General features: G+C 47.6%; 1 protein-coding gene across 2 annotated transcripts in view; it reads right to left on the minus strand.

Moving 5' to 3' along the window:
* Positions 1–6,330: 6,330 nt before the first annotated feature.
* The window catches only part of mogat2 (monoacylglycerol O-acyltransferase 2), a 32,642-nt gene continuing 12,679 nt past the window's right edge, over positions 6,331–26,293 (minus strand). For both annotated transcript variants that reach the window (XM_052025711.1, XM_052025712.1), the window contains exons 3-6: positions 13,867–14,071; positions 11,011–11,185; positions 7,281–7,480; positions 6,331–6,764 (exon numbers count right to left, since the gene is read on the minus strand). In XM_052025711.1, coding sequence (XP_051881671.1) covers positions 6,610–6,764; positions 7,281–7,480; positions 11,011–11,185; positions 13,867–14,071 — 735 coding nt within the window. In that variant the 3' untranslated portion in view covers positions 6,331–6,609. The remainder of the gene's footprint in view (positions 6,765–7,280; positions 7,481–11,010; positions 11,186–13,866; positions 14,072–26,293) is intronic.

Consider the following 26,293-nt stretch of genomic DNA (forward strand, 5'->3'; position numbering starts at 1 on the left):
ACCCGAAACGTCGACGGTTCCTTTCCCCCCACAGATGCTGCTCGACCCGCTGAGTTCCTCCAGATAGTTTGTTGTTCCTCAAGGAGTTCCATTTGCTTGGATCACCCTGTGCTTACAATGCAATTTCCTCGTTATCGTGGATCCAAGTCTGTTCCTGCTCATGGATTGTCATCCCCAGGCTAACACTCAAGCAGCATCAGCAAAGCAGATTTCATGGTCATTCTTGCACTGGGCTCTGGCGTGCACAGATCAGTACCTGCCTTGCCTCCACTAGAGTCGTAACTATGCTACAGTGCCCAGGGACACGAAAGGTGCTATGTAAACACAGGTCTTTATTTAGGTAGAGCATCGGAGGCTGATGCCTCTATCTGATAAACTTCTATCAGAAGTTTATAAAATTATAAGAGGCATCGATAGGGTGTCCCAGGGTAGAAATGTCAAATACTAGAGGACATGCATTTAAGGTGAGGGGGTAAGATTAAAGGAGATGTGTGGGGCAAATTTTTTACACAGAGAGTGGTGGGTGTCTGGGGTGGTGGTGGAGGTAGATATGATAGGGTCATTTAAGAATCTTTTAGACAGACACATGAATATGCAGGGTATGGAGGGATATGGATCATGTGCAGGCAGAAGAGATTTAATTTAATTAGGCATTGTGTTTGGTGCAGACATGGTGGGCCGAAGGGCCTGTTCCTGTGCTGTACTGTTCTATGTTCTATGTTATCTGTTCTATGTTCTATGACACAAGTGCGGAAAGAATCAGTGAAGGACTCACATTTCATGATATCACTTCCCCATCTATCCAATCACTCTTCTTCTCTTGCAAGGAAGTCAGATACAGCACAGAAGCAGGCCCTTCGGCCCACTGAGTCCATGCTGACCATCAACGGCCCATTTATACCAATCCCATCTTATTCTCCCCGCCTTCTCATCTGCTCCCCCCAGATTCTCCCACTCATCCACTCACTGGGGGCAATTGACAGTGGCCAATGAACCACCCAACCCATACACCTTTGGGATGTGGGAGGGACGCGGCCACAGGGAAAATGTGCAAACTCCACACAGGCAGCGCCGGAGGTCAGGATCGAACCTGGGTCCCTGGCATTGTGAGACAATGGCCCTGCTTGCCTCTACTTCACCCCTGATGAACCTGAATGTGCAGAGGGCAGGTGTAGGAGGTCACTGGGTCTTTGTTAATCCATGGACCGCTGGTACCTTGTTTCTTTACCTCACCTCTGACCAGACCAACACACCTCCCTGTCCCAAACACACGCCTCAACCCCTCCCAATTGCCTCAGGAACTGCCCATGTCACTGGTCACCCATTCGCTCAATTATCCTCCATTCTCGCCCTCCCCTCCCTGGCTTCCTGTGATCACACCTCCACCAGCTGATCAGCCCACTTCCTAAATGCTCCCCCACCCAAAATTATCCCTGAACCCCTCCCTCCCTCCCTTATTGCCCTGCTCCTTGCAAATGCACCTGCACCCCCCCCCCAGCTTCCAAACTCTTCTCCTCAGCTCTAAGTCCCTTCCTCGATTCTCCTTTTCCTTCCCGCCCCGTTCCAATTCTTCCCTCCAATCACCCTCTCCCAGTCCGACCACTCATCCTCTCTCTGCCCCTTCAACTTGAATCCCTTCCCACCCTCAATCTCCATTCCTATGTTTGCCAGGAATTCCTCCCTCCTTTCATATTCCCGGTCATCTCCCAGTTACGTCACTCTGTCAACCTCTTCTCCATCTCCTTGGAAAATAACTTACGTTTAGGCCATATTCATTGGTCAAACACAAGAAGTTGGGGAACAGAGAGAAGGAGGAAAGCAGCTTTTGCAAATGGTTGTTAATTGGGTGGACTAACAAAATCTATGGAGTTTGCCATAACAAGTTCGTTGAAAGCAGTGTCACAGGTAGACAGGTGGTGAAAAAGACATTTAGCGCACTAGCCTTCATCAGTCAGAGCACTGAGTATAGCAGTTGGGACATTATGTCGCAGTTGTATAAGTCGTTGGTGAGGCCGCACTTGGAGCACCGTGCACAGTTTTGGTCACCCTGTTACAGGAAAGATGTGGTTACACTGGAAAGAGTGCAGAGATGATTTACGAGGATGTTGCCAGGACTCGAGGGCCTGAGTTATAGGGAGAGGTTGGCCAGGCTGGGTCTTTATTCCTTGGAACGTAGGAGAATGAGGGGCGACCTTATAGAAGTGTTTAAAATTATGAGAGGCATAGATAAGGTGGACGGTAACAGTCTTTTCCCCAGGGTAGGGGAGTCCAAAACTAGGGGGCATAGGTTGAGGGTGAGAGGGGAAAGACTTAAAAGGGACCTGAGGGGCAACTTTTTCACACAGAGGGTGGTGAGTATATGGAACGAGCTGCCAGAGGAAGTGGGTGAGGCAGGTACAACAGTATCATTTAAGAAGCACTTGGATAGGTACATGGAGGGGCGGGGCTTAGAGGGACTTGGGCCAAACACAGGTAATTGTGACTAGCTAGGTGGACACCTTGGTCTGCATGGACTGGTTGGGCCGAAGGGCCTGTATCCGTGCTGTATTGCTCTATGACTCTGTAAGAACTTTTCTGGCTGAAATATTGCTCATAATTTTCTGCCAGTTAACGTGTTTGTAAAAATGTAAAGTAGAAAATAAGTTGTACATTGGTTCAAAAATCAAATGACATATAACGTATGTTTATTATTTATGAATAATTTTGAATGACTGGGTCAGGATGGGTCATTGGTTGCGATTTGTGCATTATAACTGACATAAAATACCTCGCAACCTCATGGAAGATGTATCACTTTATATTTTCTCAGGGCTCATGCCACTGCTGGCAAGACCAGCATTTACCACCCACCCATAATTGCCTCTGGGGTGAACTGACTTGTTGACCCGCTGCAGTCCTTCTGGTGAAGTGGCTCCCACGGTGCTGTTGGGGAGGGAGTTCCAGGGTTTAGACCCAGTGACGGTGAAGGAACGGCGAGATATTTCCAAGTCAGGATGGTGTGTGGCTTGGAGGGCAACCTACAGGTGGTGGCCTCCCTTCCTCCCCTCCTCCCCCACACCTGCCTATCACCATCTCTTACCTGCATCTACCTATCACCACCTTGTGCCCACCCCACCTCCCCTCTTTTGTCCACCTATCTGCTTTTCCCTCCTATATATTGGGCTTCTCCTTTCCCTATCTTCAGTCCTGAAGAAGGGTCCTGACCCAAAATGTTGACCGCCTTCTTTTCTCCATGGATGCTGCCTGGCCTGCCGAGTTCCTCCAGCATCATGGCATTTTTCATCTGGATTCCAGCATCTGCAGTCCTTTGTTTCTCTATTCCCTGCACCCACTGCCCTTGTCCTTCTGGGTGGGAGAGGAGGTGGGTTTGGGAGGTGCTGTCGGAGTAGCCTGGGTGAGTAACCGCAGTGCGTTGTGTAGACGGTGCACACTGCAGCCGCTGTGCACCGGTGGTGGAGGGAGGGGGTGTTTAGGGGGGTGGATGGGGTGCCGATCGAGCGGGCTGCTTCGTCCTGGATGGTGCAGAGCTACCTGAGTGTGAGAGCTAACCTTCATCCAGGCAAGTGGAAGGCACTCTTTAACACACATTTACCACTTGGGTCTTTAGATGAGAGCTGGTCGTTAGTGAGTTGTTAAGTTAGACATTAGCACTTTGAAGGATGAAGTCTTTGGGACATCAATTACCTAAAGGCCAGATGGAAGAACTTGTTCACACTTGTTCAACATGTTCTGTCAGAGAGAAGGGAAAGACTGGCAGGATTAAGGAATCCTGGTTGACAAAGGATGGACAGGCACGGTTGTGTAGCGGTTAGCATAACGCTATTATAACGCCAGTGACCTGGGTTCAATTCCTGCCACTGTCTATAAGGAGCTTGTACGTTCTCCCCGTGTGTCTGCGTGGGTTTCCTCCGAGTGCTCCGGTTTCCTCCCACATTCCAAAGACGTACGGGTTAGGAAGTTGCGGACATGCTAAGTTGGCACTGGAAGCGTGGCGACACTTGCGGGCTGCCCCCAGAACACTCTACGCAAAAGATGCATTTCACTGTGTGTTTCGATGTACATGTGACTAATAAAGAAATCTTATATTGAGGCTCTGGGCAGGAAAAAGGAGGCATATGATGGGTATAGGCAGCTGAGATCAAGCAAAACCCTTGAGACGTATAAGAGATGTTGGAGTACACTTAAGAGGGAAATCATGATGGCAAAAAGAGGACATGAGATAGCTCTGGCAGATTAGGTAAAAGGATACTACGTACAAGTATATTGAGAGCAAAAGGGTAACTAGGGAGAGAATAAGTCACCTTAAGGATTAATGTAGTCGTCCAAATGGGATGTTCAGGGAGACAACTTGGTCGCGCGGACAAGATGGGCCGAAGGGCCTGGGCCCATGGTGTATAACTTTAACATCTCTATGAATCTCCAAAGATGCGGAGCCTGCCACAGACGAATTGCCGGTCAGTGAGAAGGAGGTGATGGGGTTCCTCCCCTCCAATCCTTGGCCCCACCAGTCAGTGTGTGGTGCCCATCCATTTATCGATGCCGGGACAACATGAAGGAACTTGTCCAAATGGTAAAAAAAAACTGCAGATGCTGTAAATCTGAAATAAAATCGGAAAATGCTGGAAACACTCAGCAGGTCAGGCAGCATCTGTGGAGAGAGAAGCAAGAGCTAGCACCTCAGGTCAAAGACCCTTCATCAGAGTTGGTAAGGAGAGAAAACAAGTTTGTATTAAGCCACAGGGAGGGTGGAAGAAGGGTGGATAGGATAAAGGGAAACTTCTGAAAGGGTGAAGCCAGGGTTGTCTTGGGGATAAATTGTAAATGCAGTCATCTAGTTGATGGGTTAATGATGTTACCATAAGATATGGGAACTAGGCCATTCGGCCCATCGAGTCTGTTCTGCCATTCAATCAAGGCTGATTTTTCTTCAAACCCATTCTCCCCATAACCCTTAACCCCCTTACCGATCAAGGACCTATCAATCTCTGCCTTAAACACACCCAATGACTTGGCCTCCACAGCCGTCTATGGCAACGAATTCTGCAGATTCACCAGCTTCTGGCTGAAGAAATTCCTCCTCATCTCAGATCTAAAGGGCCGTCCTGTTAATCTGAGGCTGTGCCCTTGGATCCTAGACTCTCCTAGAGAGAGAGAATGTGGTCTGTTGTTCATGAGAGGGCAGTTATAGAAAGAGAAGAAAGGCAAAGAAATATACTAACCACTCTCATTTCATAGCTGTCATGCTTTCTGATGAAGGGTCTTTGACCTGAGATGATAACTCGTGTTTCTCTCTCCTCAGAGGCTGCCCGACCTGCTGAGTGTTTCCAGCGTTTTCTGTTTTAATTTAAGGTCTTGTTGTTATGTTGGTGTCACAGCTGCAGAGGAGGCTTGATCCAAAAGCAGAGCAGTGGAGACGATTTAGCAGTGAATCATTGCTTTAATAAAAGACTGCAAAATAACAAGCCCTGAGGGGCCCCAAAACAGGAGACAATAGATACTAAACACCACAGGCAACAAGGTAACCTTAGGTAGGGAGTGTAAAGCTTGGAGCAACTGGTTGGGACTGGCTAGTTCGATAAGTAAACAAGGACCGTGGATGAGAACTGGAGTTAAATAGGCTGCAGGTAATGAATCTGGAATGACTGAATCCTATTAGCTGGGTGGAGACTGGGAGATGCTTGCGCGTGCAGGCTGGGAGGTGTCCATGGGAGTAGGCCAGGTCATCTTGTCCTTGGATTCAATCCTGGTACACTGAAATGCAGAGGTCAGGTGCCAAATACCCGTGAGATCTCCCACTGCACTGACAGGCTCAGGGATGGAGTTGAGAGACCAGCCACACTTTGCATCTGGTCCCTCAGCTGTGGACCAATCAGTTGCCTTTAGGGTATCAGGGCAACCTGGAGGTAGAACCCTTGGCTCCACCCCCCGTGGCCTGGCTGCTATTTGTAGATCACTCCGCCTTGTAGGATGGCCACAGCAGTCAAACCTCCAGTCCAGAAAAAGTCAGTACAGCCACAGAATTAAACTGACCCAGGCCTATGGAAGACCTGGAGGCCGTGTCCCAGTCAGGATCAAACCTAGCAGCACTATTGAATTTCTGTCTGTGATGTGTCTCCCCAACATGGACAGAATTAACGGTGTAACATTTTGGGGCTGCTTTCTTCTGTCTGGCCAGTTTTCTGTCTGGCCTTCACTGTTTCTTCTCAGCATACGTCTGGATCAGTACGACAGGAATTTGGACAACTTTAGATGGCTATTAATGTCAACCATCCAATTAGCTGAATCCAAAACTGATTTGGATTGTCACTTCTTTGAGGTGATGGTAAGAAAGTGTGTGTGTGTGTGTGTGTGAGACAGAGAGAAGGGGAAGGGAAGGGAGGGCGAAAGAGAGAGAAAGAGGGACGGGGAGGGAGAGTTGAAATGGAAGAAAGAGAGAGGGGGAAGAGTGGAGAGTGGGAGAGACCAAGAAAGAGTGATGAACTAGAAGAAAGCAAGAGGGGAGCAGACAGGGTGACAGAGAGAGAGAGGAGTATGTGCGAGAGCAAGCGAGCAAGAAAGAGTGAGAGATATAGAGAATAACAGAGAAAGAGAGAGAAGAAGTAATTGAACTCAGGTAAAAGTTAGGTGTCTGTCTTCAGGCACTTTGTATTGTGTCTTATGCTCCTCAAAGAGTTTGGAGAGTTCCTCAGTGTATCTCTGGTGGAGTTCATCAATTTCCTCCTGTGTTGGGCTTTCCCTTTTCTCCATCTCTATTGGTTTGCCAACTGGAAGAAAACACATGCAGATTTCACATCATGAGCCTCAGCTACATGACAGAGGGCTTTGCTAAATGCAATCCCGGTATTACTCCCTCAGTGAACACAAGAGGCCATTCAGCCCAAGGTCTGCATCTGGATCTTTGAAGAAGATACCCAATTAGTCACACTTCTCCCACTGGCCTTTACCCCTCCCACCTCAAGAGCTTATGCTTTTACTTCCACAGCCCCTCTAGATCAGAATAACTCCCTGTGAAAATAAAATGTCCCCTCTCGTCACCACTGCTTCCTTTAACTTCAATCCATACTTCTGGTTAGCAGCCAGTGTGGAACCTTCCACTTCGCACCCCATTCCCTCACCTGCCTGCCCCATTCCACCGCCAAACTCCCAACCTTTCCCCAACCTACCGAGAACTTCGATTGAGGAAGCGTTGTTTAAGTGTGCAATTCTAAAGTCGACCGGCGACCTTTCCACGATGAGAGTTAATCTGGGAAATGCTTCTGATCGAGCCTTATGTTACTTACCCACAGTGTGAATGGGCTTCCGGAACGGCATAAATCCAAAGCTGTACTGGAAGATGCCTCGGGCATGGAAAAGGGGCAGCGAAATTCCCATCAGCTTCTGCAGTCTGTCCTGGAGTCTCCTTAGGAATGATCCCTTGGGATTCCTCACCTGATTAAACACTTCATTCTCTCCGAAGGAGAACACGGGAACGAGAGGAGCCCTGGTGTTAAAAGGTAGAGATTTTACATTTACTGGCAGCTCCACTCAGATGCTTGGAAAATGTTATTATTCCAAAAGTTACTGGCAAAGCGAATTGGAAAAGTTTGTGAGGATGAGTGGCATGTATGAGTGGATCAGATCGCTCTTACAAAAATGGGTCGGTGTATCCCAAAACCAAATTAAACTCATCAGAATTGGAATTGGTTTATTATTGTCATTTGTACCAAGGTACAGTGAAAAACTTGTCTTGCATACCAATCATACAGGTCAATTCATTACACAGTGCATTGAAGCAGTACAGGGTAAAACAATACAGAATGCAGAATAAAGTGTTACAGTTACAGAGAAAGTGCAGTGCAGGCAGACAATAAGGTGTAAGTTCATACCGAGGTAGATTGTGAGGTCAAGAGTCCATCTTAACGTACTAGGGAACCATTCAATAGTCTTATAACAGTGGGGTAGAAGCTGTCCTTGAGCTTGGTGGTATGTGCTTTCAGGCTTTTTTATCTTCTGCCTGATAGGAGAGGGGAGAAGAGAGAATATCCGGGGTGGTTGGGGTCTTTGATTATGTTGGCTACTTTACGGAGGCATCAAGAGGTATAGACAGAGTCCATGGAGGGGAGGCTGGTTTCTGTGATGTGCTGAGCTGTGTCCACAACTCTCTGCAGTTTCTTGCAGTTCTGGGCAGAGCAGTTGCCGTACCAAGCTGTGTTGCATCCAGATAGGATGCTTTCTACGGTGCATTGATAAAAGCTGGTGAGGGTTGACAGGGACATGCCAAATTTCTTTAGCCTCCTGAGGAAGTAGAGGTGCTGGTGAGCTTTCTTGGCCGTGGCATCCACGTGGTTGGACCAGGACAGGTTATTGATGATGTTCTCTCCTAGGAACTTGAAGCTCTCAACCCTCAACCCACAGTAGATCAAAAGGAGATTCAATAGATGTGAGGTCCCAGTGTGGAATGAAACCAGGGTCTAAGAGTGTACTGGGACAGCGTCCCAGATTGTAGCACACCAGGGTCTCAGTGTGTACTGTGGACCAGGGTCTCATCTCTGTCCTGAATGGCTGTCCCCTTATTTTGAGACTATGACCCCTTGTTCTAGACACCTCATACAGGGGACATCTATAAGAGACCATGCCTCAAGAAGGCAGCATCCATCACTAAGGACCCTCACCATCCAGGACATGCCCTCTTCTTGTTACTACCATTGGGGAGGAGGTACAGGAGCTTGAAGACCCACACTCAAGGATTCAGGAACAGCTTCTTCCCCTCCGCCATCAGATTTCTGAACGGTCCATGAACCCATGAACACTACCTCGTTACTCCTTTTTTTGCTCTCTATATTTATCATTTTAGCATTTTTATGTCTTTGCATCCCACTGTAGCTGCAAAACAACAAAAGTCACATTAAGATAAGATATAAGATATAAGATTTCTTTATGAGTCACATGTACTTCAAAACACACGGTGAAAAAACACATCTTTTTTTGCGTAGAGTGTTCCGGGGGCAGCCCACAAGTGTCGCCACGCTTCCAGCGCCAACGTGGCATGCCCACAACTTCCTAACCCGTACGTCTTTGGAATGTGGGAGGAAACCGGAGCCCCTGGAGGAAACCCACGCAGACACGGGGAGAACGTACAAACTCCTTACAGACAGTGGCTGGAATTGAACCTGCTGGCATTATAGAAGTCCGTGATAATAAATCTGATTCTGATTCCCATGTCCACATGTCAAGCCCTGCAAGAGTTTCCTATATTGCAATGAGATCACCTCTCATTCCCTTAAACATTGAAGAGTACAGACCCAATCTGCTTAATCCTTTCTCAAAGGACAAACCTTTAACCTGACCAGTTGATTAAAGTTACTGAAATTACTGAAAGTTCCTCTGGTTCCTGTCTGCAAACCTGTTAACATTTATAGAGACCCAGAAGACTGCAGATGCTGGAATCTGGAGCAACACGCAATCTGCTGGAGGAACTCAGCAGGTCAAGCAGCATCTGTTGGGGGAAAGGAACTGTTGATGTTTTGAGTTGAGACCTGATGCAGTGTTTCGAACCGAAACGTTGACAATTCCTTTCCCTCCGCACAGGTGCAGCTCGACCCGCTGAGTTCCTCCAGCAGATTGTCTGTTGCTGTTAACATTAATGAGTGGCTTGACCCCAGAAACACCAATGACCGACAACAAGATGATCTGTCTTCTATTGAAGATGTTGGATGAGAAATGCCCTACTCTTTGAAATTCTGTCTGTAGGATCCCTCCACTTTGCCTCTGAGTGTAGACAGGAGCCCATTTTAATGTCACAACCAGGGCACAGCTCCTTATAACACTAAAAGCACTCTCAAGGAGACAACCTGGATAATTATGTTCATTTTTTTGTGTGTGGGGTCATAAAAACATTGAAACAAAGGAGGTAGTGGACTCAGCCCAATACATCACGGGCACATCCCTCCCCACCATCGGTAGTATCTACAGGAGGCGCTGCTTCAGGAAGGCAACATCTGTCATCAAAGATCCCCACTATCCGGGCCGTGCCATCTTCTCGCAGCTACCATCGGGCAGGAGGTACAGAAGCCTGAAGTCCCACACTATCAGGTTCAGGAACAGCTACTTCCCTTCAACCATTCGGTTCTTGAACCAACCTGCACAACCCTGGTCACCACTTGTGTACAGCAACACTGTGACCACTTTGATCACTTTGCATTAAAATGGACTTCATTTTTTTGTTTGAATTGTGTCCTTTCTTGTAAAAATTGTGTGTAATTTATGTTTAATTTATGTTTTTCTTGTGAATGCTGCTTATCTGATGCTATGTGCCTGTGATGCTGCTGCAAGTAAGTTTTTCATTGCACCTGTGCACACATGGACTTGTGCATGTGACAATAAACTCAACTCTGACTTTGACTTTGATAAATTAGGAACAGGAGAAGGCCATTCAGCCCCTCTAGCATGCTCTGCCAGTCAATATCATGGTTGAACCGTCACTCCCCATCTATATCTGTAACCTTTTAACAAGAGCCTTTCTACCTTTGCCTTAAAATATTCAACGACATTGCTTCTAAAGAATCTTGGCAATCCTAGAGAAAAATATTCTCTTAAAAGTCTTAAAAATGCAATCCCTTATCTTTAAGCAGTGACTCCTGGTCCCAGAATCTCCAACAGAAGGAAACATCGTCTTCGCCTCCGCCCTGGGAATACTCCTCAGGATCTGAAATGCTTCAATTAAGTCACATCTCCCTCTTCTAAACTCCAGCAGATATAAGCCCAACCTTCCCTCATCAGACAACAATGCACTCCAGGTTACAACCTATCATCGACCCACCCATCCCAGGTGACAGTTGGGTAGACAACCCACCCATTGCAGGTAACAGTTGGGTAGACAACCCACCCATTGCAGGTAACGGTTGGGTAGACAACCCACCCATTCCCGGTACAGTCTGAGGCACAACCTCTTGATTTATAACCGCTTGACGTTTAGCGAATTGCAAGAAATAATTAAGACGCCAAGCACCAGTGAGGTTTGTGATTCCTTACCCAAACTGCAGAGCAAGTTTGATGAAGCCTTTCCTGTTCTTCAGCTGCAGTGTAAATGCCCCTGGCCGGGCATCTAAGGCTTCTGGAGCTCCTCCAATGGCTATAACCGCCACATTACCACCCTCTTTCCTCCTCAGTAAATACTTTGCACTCTCCTTATCAGACGGTACCAAACCTGGAACACAGAAAACTCGGTGAAGGTCACATGGCATTGAAGAAGAGGGAGGTGCAGAGGCATTTGAGAATGTACAAGAGGTTGGTGAGACCACACTTGGAATATTATGTGCATTTCTGGTCACCCAACTAGAGGAAAGATGTCATGAAGCTGGAGAGGGTGCAGAAAAGATTCACAAGGACGTTACTGGGACTGGAGCACCTGAGTTGTTAGGAGAGGCTGGACAGGCCGGGACTGTTTTCCCTGGAGCGAAGGAGGCTGAGGGGTGACCTTGTAGAGGTTTATAAAATCATGAGGGGCATCGATAAGGAGGATGGTCACAGTCCTTATCCCAGAATAGGGGAGCCTAAAAGTAGAGATTTAAGTCATAGGTTTAAGGTGAGAGGGGAAAGATTTGCAGGGAACCCGAGGGGCAACTTTTTCACACCGAGGGTGGTGGATACATGGAACGAGCCACCAGAGGAAGTGGTCGAGGCGGGGACAATCATAACATTTAAAAAACAGGTACATGGATTACATAGAGGGATATGGGCCAAATGCAGGCAAATGGGACTGGATTAGATGAGCATCTTGGTTGGCATGGATGAGTTGGGCCAAAGGGCCTGTTTCTGTGATGTATGACTACCTTTCCCAATGTTTTTTGAGGAGTGAGTATTGACCATAATGCCAGGAAGAACCTAGCTGCTCTCCATTGACTATTGCTACGTATCTTTCACATCCTGCTGAGCAGGGAGATGGGTCCTCAGTTTAACGCCTGATCAGGAAGGTGTGATCACTGACAGTGCAGCACTCCCTCAGCACCACACTGCATTATCAACCTAGATTGTTGTGTTCAAAGATTCTTTTAAAGTTATCTTTATTAGTCACAAGTACATCGAAACACACAGTGAAATACATCTTTTGCATAGAGTGTTCTGGGGGCAGCCCGCAAGTGTCACCACGCTTCCGGCGCCAACATAGCATGCCCGCAACTTCCTAACCCATACGTCTTTGGAATGTGGGAGGAAACCGGAGCACCTGGATGAAACCCACTCAGACATGGGAGAACGTACAAACTCCTTACAGACAGCGGCCGGAAGTGAACCCAGGTCACTGGCACTGTAAAGCTAACTACTACACTACCGTGCATCTGGAATGGGGTTTGAACCCACAGCCTTTGGACTCAGGGAAGTAGAGCGGAGCGGCACCATGGCACAACCAGTAGAGCCACTGCCTCACATTGCCAGAGGTGCAGGTTCAATCCCAACTTCTGCCTGTGTGTGGAGTTTGCATGTTCTCCCTGTGACTGCGTGGGTTCCCTCCCGGGGTGCTCCGGTTTCCTCCCACATCCCAAAGACACGCGGGTCGGTGGGTTAATTGGCCGCTGTGAATTATCTCTGGTGTGTGGGTGAGGGGTAGAATCTGGGGGCAGCTGATGGGAACGTGGGGAGAATGAAGTGGGATTAATGTAGGGTTGGTGTAAAAGGGTGGTTGCTGGTTGGCACAGACTCAGTGGGTCGAAGGGCCTGATTCCACGCTGTATCTCTCTCAGGGAGAAGCCCAGCTGACACACAATGACTTATTTCAAAGTCAAACCCATTCACCCTGAAATATCATAACATTGAGCTCACCCTGAACTGTCCAAATACTACATCACACCAATATTTGTTTTCCCATCACCCCTGCAAACTCTGGAGCGAGTGTCCCCCTCTTTTTGTCCCTTACCCCACTGGCCCCATCACCCGTTCTCTTTCCCTTCCCCTGCCCTCTCCATCTGTCCATCACTCACACCCTCCTCCCTCCGGTTCCCCTCCCCTCCTCCCTCCCTTTATTCCATGGTCCAACGTCCTCTCCTGTCAGATTCCCCCTTCTTCAGCCCTTTGCCTCTTCCATCTCCCAGCTTCTGACATCAATCCCACTCCCTTCCCCCATCCCTCACCTGCCAGCTCGTGCTCCACCCCCTCCCCCTTGCCTTTTTATATCAGCCACCTCCCCTCTCTCTTCCCAGTCCCGATGAAGGGTCTCGGCCCGAAACGTCCATTTCCCCCCACAGATGCTGCCTGACCCGCTGAGTTCCTCCAGCACTTTGTGTGTTGCTCCAGATTTCCAGCATCTGCAGTCTATTGTGTCTCATTAAAATTCTTCCCCAGACACCACAGATTGTGGAATTTTGAACTAAAATTAGACAATGTTTTAAATGTGGAGGGTTAGTGTTCTGGGTTGAACTGACGCTGTTTCTTTCTCCACCAATGCTGCCCACCCTGTTGAGTATTTCAATCATTCTCTCCTTTTACTTCAAGTTCCTATCTTTGTGTTCAATTCCCTCCTTCAAACCGACCACCGACCGAGTTTAGCTCACCTCTATTACATTAACGAGGGCTGCCCCCCAGCACATTCTCAGTAACACAAAAAGACGCATTTCACTGTGTGTTTCGATGTACATGTGACTAATAAATAAATGTCTTATCTTATATCTTATGTCTGTCTACGTGTTTGACTGTACTGAGGGTGTTGTGTGAACACAGGCTGTCTGTGTACGTGTTTGCCTGTACTGAGGGTGTTGTGTGAACACAGGATGTCAGTGTGTGTTTGCCTGTACTGAGGGTGTTGTGTGAACACAGGCTGTCAGTGTACGTGTTTGCCTGTACTGAGGGAGCTGTGTGAACCTGGGCTGTCTGTGTATGTGTCTTGTTTTCACTCACCGCCACTCATGAGGTAGTCCCTGAAGAAAGGGATCCTAAACCAAAGAGGCAGCATCAACATGTGGGGCTTCAGCCCGGGGTACAGGGTCTGAAACCCGGTCAACTCAGTACAGAAGTTACCAAAGGCTCCTGCCACCAGCACACCATGTGGGTGGAAACCAAAGATGTAATTCTTCTTTGGATCCAGGTCTGTGGTCTTGATCAGCTGCAAGAGATTATAATATAATAAAATATAACATAATATAATACTTTTTAGTGATTTGTATTTCAGGATCTCAGCATCATTGGTAAATTGGTTTATTATTGTCACTTGTACTGAGGTACAGCGAAAAACTTGTCCTGCATACCCTTCATACAGATCAATTCATTACACAGTGCATTGAGGTAGTACAGGGTAAAGACAATACAGAATGCAGAGTAAAGTGTTACAGTTACAGAGAAAGTGCAGTGCAGGTAGACATAGAACATTATAGCACAGTACAGGCCCTTCAGCCCACAATGTTGTGCCGTCATTTTATCCTGCTCTAAGATCTATCTAACCCTTCCCTCCCACATAGCCCCCTATTTCTCTATCATTCATGTGTCTATCTAAGAGTCTCTTAAATGTCCCTAATGTAACTGCCCTCACAACCTCTGCCGGCAGTGCGTTCCACGCACCCACCACTCTGTGTAAAAAACTTACCCCTGACATCCCCCTTATATCTTCCTCCAATCACCTTAAAATTATGTCCCCTCCTGTTAGTCATTGTCGCCGTGGGAAAAAGTCTCTGACTGTCCACTCGATCTATGCCTCTTATCATCCTGTACACCTCTATCAAGTCACCTCTCATCCTCCTTCTCCCCAAAGAGAAAAGCCCCAGCTCACTCAACCTATCATCATAAGACATGCTCTCCAATCCAGGCAGCATCCTGTAAATCTCCTCTGCATCCTCTCTAAAGCTTCCACGTCCTTCCTGTAATGAGGTGACCGGAACTGGACTCAATACTCCAGTGGACACAATACTCCAGTACACAATACACAAATTGGACAATGTGGTGCAAGGCCATGACGAGGTAGATTATGAGGTCAAGAGTCCATCTTATCGTACTAGGGGACCGTTCAATAGTCTTATAACAGCGGGATAGAAGCTGACCTTGAGCCTGGTGGTACGTGCTTTCAGGGTTTTGTATCTTTTGCCTGATGGGAGGGGGGAGAAGAGATAATGTCTGGGATGGGAGGGGTCTTTGATTATGTTGGCTGCTTTACCAAGTCCAAGGAGGGGAGGCTGGTTTCCGTGATGTGCTGAGCTGTGTCCACAACTCTCTTCAGTTTCTTGCAGTCCTGGGCAGAACAGTTGCTGTACCAAGCTGTGCTGCATCCGGATTGGATGCTTTCTATGGTACATTGATAAAAATTGGTGAGTGTCAAAGGGGACATCCCAAATTTGTTTAGCCTCCTGAGGAAGTAGAGGCACTGGTGAGCTTTCTTGGCCATGGCGTCTATGTGGTTGGACCAAGACAGGCTACTGGTGATGTCCACTCCCAAGAACTTGAAGCTCTCAACCCTCTCGACCTTGGCACCATTGATGTAGACAGGTGCATGTGCACCTCCCCCCTTCCTGAAGTCAATGACCAGCTCTTTTGTTTTGCTGACGAGGCCAGCATTTGTTGTTCATCCCCTTGAGAAGGGGCTCCCACGTTGCTGTTGGGGAGAGAATTTCCAGGATTTAGACCCAGTGACGGTGAAGGAACAGCGAGGTATTTCCAAGTCGGGATGGTGTGTGACTGGGAGGGGAACCTGCAGGTAGTGGTGTTCGCCTGCACCCACTGCCCTCGTCCTTCCCGGTGGGAGAGGCCATAGGTTTGGGAGGTGCTGTCGGAGTAGCCTGGGCAAGTAACTGGAGTGGGAATACTTCCAATTTAGGAAAGTCTGCGACATGGTGGGGTACTTTTCCTTCCTGTGGGTAGTGGGTTGGGGAAGATCTATCATCTCTCTATAGTATCCTTCACAAGCTTAGAACATCATAGATCCCTTTCCAGTTGTGATGTGTTTTCACTACTGGAATGTAGGAAAGGTTGCAACTAATTAAAGCATAGGAAGATCCCAGGAACTGTTCTGTATAAACAGCCTAATAATTTGCTCCAGTGGCATTTGTTGAGGGATGAGTATTGGATGGAGAGAAGAACACCTTCCCTCCTCTTCTAGCCAGTATTGTGTAAAATTGCCACATAATGTCCCAATTCTTCTGCTCTATGCCCCAACCTATGAAGGCAAGAATGTCATATACCTTCTTCACCTCCCTATCCGTCTGTGTTGTGGGACAGGGTTTCCCAGGGATTGGCGGGAAAGATTCACTGACAATAAGTGTTAAAGCTTCATACAGTCATAGAGTAATGCAGCACAGAAACAGGTCCTTCGGCCCAACTGGTCCATGCTGACCAAGATTCCCATCGAAGTTAGTCCCATTTGTCCGTGTTTGGCCCATATCCCTCTGAACTTTTCCTATCCATGTACCTGTCCAAGTACCTTCTAAATGTTGTTAATGTACCTGCCTCAACTACTTCCTCTGGCAACTCATTCCATATACTGGGTGAAAAAGTTGCCCCTCAGGTTCCTTCTAAATCTCTCCCCTCTCACCCTAAGCCTATGCCCTCTAGTTCTCGATTCCCCAACCCTGGGAAAAAGACCGTGTGTATTGACCGTCAACTTGATGGACTTTTGGTTATCAAGGGAAGGAAACTTCGATAAATTTAATTCGACGGGTAGACGGAACAAAGGGATGAAACCGTCGCCTCCTGATTCTTGATGTAATTAGTGAGTTGAAGGAAAGGAGTCTTTTCAATTATTCACCACTGCCTCTAGATCCTCATCGAAATGTGGGATATCCAAAATCGATTTTATCCGGAATGCAATCGGTGATAAATTCTAATGTTTAACATCGGGAAATGTTTTGACAAGTAAAGGTTACGTTCTGACCTTGTACGCCAAGTGTTGTGCCACAGTTTTCAAGACTACAAATTAAACTTTAACAGATTAATTGCACAGTCCCACAAGATGTGGCACAGCTAATAGAGCTGCTGCTTCCCAGCCCCAGCGGCCCTGGTTCGATCCTGACCCCGGGCACTGTCCTGTGTGTGGAGCTTGCACGTTCTCCCTGTGACCGCGTGGGTTTCCTCCGGGCGCTCCGGTTTCCTCCCACGTCCCAAGGCATTGCAGATTGCTAGGATAATTGGCCAGTGTAAATTGCCCCTAGTGTGTGGGTGAGGGGTAGAATCTGGGGGGAGCTGATGAGAATGTGGGGAGAATAAAAGATGGAATCAATGTAGGGTTGGTGTAAATGAGTGGTTGATGATTGGCACAGACTCAGTGGACTGAAGGGCCTGTTATAGAGTCACAGAGTTACACAGTAGGCCAACAGGCCCTTCAGCCCAACTGGTCCATGCCGACCAAGATGTCCCATCCAAGCTGGTCCCATTTGCCCGCACTTGGCCAATGACCTTCTAGACCTTTCCTATCCATGTACCTGTCCAACTGTCTTTTAAAAGTTGTTATTGCACCTGCCTCAACCACTTCCTCTGGCAGCTCGTTCCACATACGTACCATCCTTTGTGTAAAAAAGTTGCCCTTCAAATTCCTATGAAATCTCTCCCCTCTCACCTTAAACCTATGCCCTCTAGTTCTTGATTCCCCAACCCCGGTAAAAGACTGCATGCATTCACCCTATCTATGCACCTTGTGGTTTTATATGCCTCTATAAGATCACCCCTCAGTCTCTTATGCTCCAAGGAATAAAGTCCTAGCCTGACCAATCTCAGTCCCTCAAGTCTTGGCAGCATCTATGTAAATCCTTTCTGAACCTTTCCAGTTTAGTAACATCTTTCCTATAGCAGGGCAACCAAAACTGAACACAATACTCCAAGTGTGGCCTCACCAGCATCTTGTACAATCGCACCATGACCTCCCATCTTTATACTCAGTGCCCTAACAGATGAAGGCATGTGTGCCAAGAGCTTTCTTCACCATCATGTCTACCTGTGTTTCCATGCTATATCTCTCTATGACTCCATAATTTGGTCTTTCACCAGTGTGTGCTGGTTAGTATGGAACAAGCAGATTGATCAGTGATGTGCCCTGGACTAATAGCACTTGGTCCAGAACTCCACATCTGACGGAACAGAATGATACTGGGGATGAGGGGGTTAAATTCCAAGGATGAGTTGTGCAGAAGCTCGGGCTGTTTGGGGACACGAGGGAGATGAGGAAAGGGATCAACTATTCACCTTTTACTACTTTGCTGGAATTGCACTAACACAGTGTCCCTTCAATCACTGATTATTGGCACAGAGACTGTTTTTGAGAATAATTCAGCATGTTTATTGAATAATTCACAAGGTTGTGCCAAACTAATTAAACTAGTATCGAAACACCTAACTAAACTAATCCCTTCTACCTACACAAGGTCCATATCCCTCCATTCTCTGCATATTCACGTGCCTGTCTAAGAGCTTCTCAAATGCCTCTATCATATCTGCCTCCACCACCACTCCTGGCAGCCACCACTCTCTGTGTAAAAAACTTGCCCCGCAGATCTCCTTTGAACTTACCCCCTTTCACCTTAAATGAATGCCCTCTAGTATTAGACATTTCGACCCTGGGAAAAAGATACCAGCTGTCTACTCTATCTATGCCTCTCATAATCTTATAGACTTCTATCAGGTCTTCCCTCAGCCTCTGATGCTCCAGAGAAAACAACCCAAGTTTGTCCAACCTCTCCTTACGGCACATGCTCTCTAATCCAGGCAGCATCCTGGTGAACCTCTTCTGTACCCTCTCCAAAGCCTCCAAATCCCTCCTGTAAGGGGGCGACCGGAACTGAGTCTTCCATACGGAACCCTCTTGCAACCCTCTGGACTTCACATCAAACTCTCCAGTGTCAGTTTCCTCAGTATCTTTGTATCAGAACTGACTAGTACTGCTGCAGTTTATCTATCTGAGATATCGGGTCACTTTTTTTTCTGACCTGATGAGTATTTCCTACATTTCACATTTTTTACATTTTTTCTGTTGGGAAATCATGTTGCACCTCGATAAAACTTTGGTCAGGCCAGATTTTGAGTCTTGTGCGCGGTTCTGGTCGCCCCATTACAGAAAGGATGTGGAGGCTTTGGAGAGGGTGCAGAAGAGGTTCACTGGGAAGTTAAGCGACAAACAATCTGCTGGAGGAACTCAGTGGGTTGAGCTGTATCTGTGGAGGGAAAGGATTTGACACTTCTAAACCCTGCATCAGGACTCTATGCCTTCATCAGGTTTTCTGGATTGGAGTGTATGAACTATCATAAAGCATAGAACATAGAACATAGAACACTACAGCACAGTATAGGCCTTTTGGCCCACAATGTTGTGCCGACATTTTATCCTGCTCTAAGATCTATCTAACCTTTCCCTCCCACATAGCCCCCTATTTTTCTATCATTCATGTGTCTATCTAAGGGTCTCTTAAATGTCCCTAATGTATCTGCCCCCACAACCTCTGCCGGCAGTGCATTCCACGCACCCACCACTTTCTGTGTAAAAAACTTACCCCTGACATCCCCCTTATACCTTCCTCCAATCACCTTAAAATTATGTCCCCTCGTCTTAGCCATTGTCGCACTGGGAAAAAATCTCTGACTGTCCACTTGATCTATGCCTCTTATCATCTTGTACACCTCTATCAAGTCGCCTCTCATCCTCCTCCTCTCCAAAGAGAAAAGCCCTAGTTCGCTCAACCTATCCTCAGAAGACATGCTCTCCAATCCAGGCAGCATCCTGGTAAATCTCCTCTGCACCCTCTCTAAAGCTTCCACATCCTTCCTATAATGAGGCGACCAAAACTGAACACAATACTCCAAGTGTGGTCTGACCAGAGTTCTATAGAGCTGCAACATCACCTCGCAGCTCTTGAACTCAATACCCCGACTAATGAAGGCCAACACCATACGCCTTCTTAACAACCCTATCAATTTGTGCAGCAACCTTGAGGGATCTATGGATGTGGACACCAAGATCCCACTGTTCCTCTTCACTGCTAAGAGTCCTGCCATTAACCTTGTATTCTGCCTTCAAATGCGATCTCCCAAAGTGTATCACTTCACACTTATCGAGGTTGAACTCCATCTGCCACTTCTCAGCCCAGCTCTGCATTCTATCAATATCCTGTTGTAATCTACAGCAACCTCCTACACTATACACAACACCACCAACCTTTGTATCATCAGCAAACTTACTAACCCACCCTTCCACATCCTCATCCAAGTCATTTAACATGACAGAGTGAGAATGTGCAAAATCTAGAATTGAGGGACACTTACATGGGTAGAAGATGTCAGTCCTGAGCAAACTTGTTGGCCTTTTGCAGAAGACCCAGCTTCTATCCTGCTGTTATAAGACTATTGAAAGGTCCCCTAGTACAATAAGATGGACTCCTGACCTCCAAATCTACCTCGTTGTGACCTTGCACCTTATTGTCTACCTGCACTGCACTTTTTCTGTAACTGTAACACTTTACTCTGCATTCTGTTGTTGTTTTCCCTTGTACTGATGTAATGAAGTGATCTGTCTGGATGGCATGCAAAACAAAGTTTTTCACTGTACCTTGGTACATATGACAATAACAAACTGATTTGCCAATTGATCAGGTGAGAGTTTTTCATTTGATTCATTTCATTCCTTTACAAATATGTACCTCCTAAACTCTCCTCCTGAAACAGTTGTGTAGATGCTTAACTATGTTAAAGACATTTAGGTTTGTTAAAGAAAGGAACATTCTAACGCTTAAAGAAAAAACATATGATATTTCTCCTAAATAAAACTAGGGCAAATTTCTAAACAGCTGTGCATGAAAACTGAAACAAATGCGGCACTTTAAAAGCAGCACAATCATCCTATTCATGGTGTCCCATATGGGAATATTAGCAAAATAGATGAAATCCCACCCACCCACCCCGATATACGCAGAATTGTAGTTGTACTGTAAATCCAGATATAGCCTTCTCTAGGAAAGATGTGATTAAACGAGAAAGAATGCAGAAAAGATTTATGGAATGTAGGGGATTGAGGGGTGACCTGATAGAGGTATGTAAGATCATGAGAGGCATAGACAGGGTGAAGGTGCATAGTCTTTTTCCCAGGGAGGTGGAGCTAAAAACAAGGGGGCATAGGTTTAAGATCAGAGGTGAGAGATTTAAAAGGGACATCAGGGGCAGCTTCTTCACACAAAGGGTGGTGCGTATTTGGAATGAGCTGCCAGAAATAATGGTTGAGGCGGGCACATTAGCAACGTTTAAAAACCATCTAGATAAGTACATGGATAGGAGAGGTTTAGAGGGCCATGGGCCAAACGTGGGCAGATGGGACTAGCTCGCTGGGCAACACAGTCGGCATGGACGAGTTGGGCTGAAGGGCCTGTTTCCGTGCTATATGACTCTATGACTTCATCCAATAAGGAGGAAGTCAAATGGGTGCAGGACATATACAATAAATGGTCAGGTGCTGAGGAATGTTGATGAACAGAGATTCCTAGGGGTTCATTACATAGCTCCCTGAAAGTGGCAACACAGGTCGATAGGGTGGTGAAGATGGCACATGGCATATTTGTGTTTGTAGGTCAGGCATAGAACATAAAAGCTGGGACATTATGTTGCAGCTTTATAAAATACCGGTTAGACTGGAGACCCCAGAGACTGCAGACACTGGAATCCAGAGTAACAAATGTTCTCCTGGAGGAACTCAGTGGGTCGAGCAGCATCTGTGGGGGGGGGGAAGAATTGTCGATGTTTTGGGACAGGACCCTGCATCAGGACTGGGAGTGGAGAGGGGAGACGGCCGGTATAAAGAGCAAAGGGGCGGGTGGTAGAAGGACAGGGGCCCAAGGTGATTGGTGGACCGTGTGGGGGTTGGGGGGGGAAGGATGATGGGCAGGTCAAGCCAGGTAGGGGAGGGGGAGGGGTTGGGAGACAGAGGCAGGTGGGTGATAGATAGAGGCAGACAACCAGAAGAAGAGGCAGGTGGAGGTGGGTGGGGTGGGGGAAGAGGCTGAAGGTGGAGACAGAGGCTGGAGCACAACGGGCTATGGGTGTTGGAATCTGTTAAGGAAGGTGAGAATGGGAACCGTTAGGGGGCAGGTGCAGGGCAGAACAGGAACCAGAAGCCAGTGTGTGAAGTGTGTGAGTAATTGGCTGGATGGATCCAGGAGGGGAATGGGACGAAAATGGGTGATGGGAGCTGGGGGGGGGGGGGGGCGTGATTGTATGGGAAAGGGGAACAATACTAAGCAGGATCGGAAGGAGAGAGAGAGAGGGGTGGGTGGGGAAACACACCAGTTACCTGAAATTGGAAAATTCAATGTTGACGCCATGGGGTTCTAGACTACCCAGGTGGAACATGAGATGTTGTTCCTCTAGTTTGTGCTGGGCTTCAACCCTGGCAGTGGGGAAGGGGGAAGATGGACAGGTCGGTGTGGGAGTGGGAAGGGGAGCTGAAATGGCATGTAACCGGGAGCTGGGGATGGCCATTGCAGTCAGAACGTCGGTGCTCTGCAGGCCGGTCGCCCTGTCTGCACATGGTCCCACCGATGTAGAGGAGGCCACATCAGGAGCACCGGATGTGGTCGGAGGAGGCGCACGTGAATCTCTGCCTCACCTGGTTGTTGGTGAGGGAGGAGGTGCAGGAACAGGTGTTGCACCTCTTGTGGTTGCAAGGAAAAGGGCCAGGGGTCATGGAGGGGAGGAGGGGGGCAGGATAGGTGGACCAGGGACTCAAGGAGGGAGTGGCCCCAGTGGAAGAAGCTGGATGCAGAGGCTCACAAGGTGAAAGGTGAGGACTTGGGGAACTCCTATCTCTGGAGGGAGGTGAGGTGAGAGCAGAAGCCTGAGGCACAGAACTGGTTAGACTGCACAGTGTATTGTGGGCAGTTCTGGTCACCACACTACAGGAAGGATGTGGTTGCACTGGAGAGGGTGCAGAGGAGGTTCACCAGGATGTTGCCTGAACTTTAGTGATGGGAAGAGGTAGGACAGGCTGGGCTTATTCTCCCTAGAGCGAAGGAGGCTGACGGGGGACCTGATTGGTATATAAGATTATGAGAGGCATAGATAGGCGAGGCAGTCAAAATCTTTTTTTCCATGGTACTGGGTATCAAAAATAAGCGGGCACAGTTCAAGGTGAGAGGAAGGGGTTGTAAAGGGGATCTGAGGGGTAAGTTCTTTACAGAGAGATGGGTTGATATCTGGAATGTGCTGCCAGAGGAGATGGTGGAATCAAATACAGCCACGAGGTGATGTTGCAGCTCTATAGAACTCAGGTTAGACCACACTTGGAGTATTGTGTTCAGTTCTGGTCGCCTCATTATAGAAAAGATGTGGAAGCTTTAGAGAGGGTGCAGAGGAGATTTACCAGGATGCTGCCTGGATTGGAGAGCATGTCTTATGAGGATAGGTTGAGCGAGCTAGGGATTTTCTCTTTGGAGAGGAGGAGGATGAGAGGCGACTTGATAGAGGTGTACAAGATGATAAGAGGCATAGATCGAGTGGACAGTCAGAGGCTTTTTCCCAGGGCGACAATGGCTAACACGAGGGGACATAATTTTAAGGTGATTGGAGGAAGGTATAAGGGGGATGTCAGGGGTAAGTTTTTTACACAGAGAGTGGTGGGTGCGTGGAACGCACTGCCGGCAGAGGTTGTGGGGGCAGATACATTAGGGACATTTAAGAGACTCTTAGATAGACACATGAATGATAGAAAAATGGGGGGGCTCTGTGGGAGGGAAGGGTTAGATAGATCTTAGAGCAGGGTAAAATGTCGGCATAATATTGTGGGCCGAAGGGCCTGTACTGTGCTGTAATGTTCTATGTTCTATGTTGTACAATCACTGTGTCTAAGAAAGACACAAGAGACAGCAGATGCTGGAATCTGGAGCAACATACAATATGCTGGAGGAACTCGGAGGGTCAGGCAGCATCTGTGGAGGAAATGGACAATCAACAGTCGAGACCCTTCACCTGGATTGAAAGATAGAGGGGAGAGAGCTGGTATAAATAGGTGGAGGGGAGGGGTGGAGCAAGAGCTGGCTGGTGATGGGTGGATCCGGGTGAGGAGGGGTGACGGGCAGATGAAGGAGGGGGGAGCAGGAATAGGTGAGGGGTGGAGGTGACACAGGGCTGCAGATGGTGGGATCTGATAGGAGAGGAAGGTGGAGCCTGGAACCAAATAAGGGAGGTGGGGAGGGCAGAGGGGAACAGTGGGAGGGGAGGGGACCCAGCGGGAGGGGTGTGTGGGTGACGGGCAGATGGAGAGGTATTGGTATTGGTTTATTATTGTCACTTGTACCGAGGTCCAGTGAAAAACTTGTCTTGCAAACCGATCGTACAGGTCAATTCGTTACACATTGAGGTAGTACGGGGTAAAAACAATAACACAATACAGAGTAAAGTGTCACTGCTACAGGGAAGTGCAGTGCAGGTAGACAATAAGGTGCAAAGTCATAACAAAGTAGCTTGCAAGGTCAAGAGTCCATCTCATCGTATAAGGGAACCGTTCAATAGTCTTATCAGCATGGGATAGGAGCTGTCCTTGAGCCTGGTGGTACGTGCCCTCAGGTTCCTGTATCTTCTGCTTGATGGGAGAGGGGAGAAGAGAGAATGACCCGGGTGGGCGGGGTCTTTGAATATGCTGGCTGCTTCACCAAGGCAGCGAGAGGTATAGACAGAGGGTGGGGAAAGGGGGGGGGTGGTATGTGGTGATGATCGGGACCAGGTGGATCAGGAGGAGAAAAGGGACAGAGGGGGAGCAGTGACCAGAAGTTGGAGAAATCAGTGTTCATGACACCAGGTTGTAGACTACCCAGGGGGAATATGAGGGGCTGTTCCTCTAGTTTGTATTTAGCCTCACCCTGGCAGTGGAGGAGGCCGAGGACTGACATATTGGTGTGGGAATTGGAAGGGGAATTACAATGGCTGGGAACCATTTACATTCAAGAGACATTGAGAAAGACACTTAAGTAGGTAAGGCATAGAAGGATATGGACCTAAGACAGTCAAGTAGGATTTGTGTAGATGGGCAAAAAGGTCGGCATGGACAGGACGGGCAGAAGGGCCTGTTTTCGTGCTGTACAACTCTATGACCCTGTCAATACAGTCAAACATCCCCCTTGAAACCCTGTAATCCAAAAATTACTGAAAAGTTGAGAAAACTTTCTATGCTCAAGAGGATGGAAGAAATTTGGAATTCTGTTTTGCAAACAACCATTGGTGCTGCCTAACCTTAAGTTCAAGATTGATTAAAAAAAAAGAATTTCAGTGTTAACCAAAGATAATGACCTGTGTTATTTAATGGCTTGTGGTGAATAGCAACTTTGATATGCTCCAAATCTTCCATTTAGTGCTTAATGAGCACCAGCAAATTTGGTGACCGTGTCCCAATGGTTAGATGCATTTAAGAGGAAGCAGGATCAGAGTCATAGACTCATAGAGCAATATAGCAGGGATACAGGCCCTTCGGCCCAACCAGTCCATGCCCACCACGGTGCCCACCCAGCTAGTCCCAAATTCCTGCGTTCGGCCCATATCCCTCCAAGCCCCACCCCTCCATGTACCTATCCAAGTGCGTCTTAAATGATACTATTGTACCTGCCTCACCCACTTCCTCTGGCAGCTTGTTCCATATACCCGCCACCATCTGTGTGAAAGAGTTGCCCCTCTTTCCCCTCTCACCCAAAACCTATGCCCCCTAGTTTTGGACTCCCCTACCCTGAGGAAAAGACTGTCACCGTCCACCTTATCTATGCCTTTCATAATTTTAAACACTTCAGTAAAGTCACCCCTCATTCTCCTACATCCCAAGGAATACAGACCTGGCCTGGCCAACCTCTCCTTATAACTCAGGCCCTCCAGTCCTGGCAACATCCTCGTAAATCTTGAAGTAGAAAGATATAGAAGGAGGTGCAGATGAATTGGAGTGAGAGGAAACTTGTGTGGGGTATAAACATTGGCTATCGGGTTGCAGGGCCTGGCTCTTCTGTAAGCTCGATACTAACTTTTCTTTTTTAATCTTTAAGAATGCAAGAAATCAGAGACCCCTCAAACTCCTCCATCACTCACTGGAATTACAACCTTCCTCCCAATCCCCATCCTCTGTGTCCAAGATCTATAAATCTTCTCCTCCAGTGACTGATTATCAGCAGTAAAATACAGGAGCTAAGATCGAGCCTGTTCCAGGACACAGCCCACAAGAATCATGAGTCCATTAATGTGGAGGTTTGGAGGTATGCAGACAATACAAAAACTGTACGTAGTGAAGGAGGTTGTCAAATGATAAACCAGGATGTAATCAGTTGGAAATATGGGCAGAGAAATGGCAGATGGAATTTAATCAGGACAAGTGTGAGGTGTTGCACTTTGGGAGGTCAAATAT

This window comes from Pristis pectinata, chromosome 11 (genome assembly GCF_009764475.1).
Source record: "Pristis pectinata isolate sPriPec2 chromosome 11, sPriPec2.1.pri, whole genome shotgun sequence".
NCBI lineage: Eukaryota > Metazoa > Chordata > Chondrichthyes > Rhinopristiformes > Pristidae > Pristis > Pristis pectinata.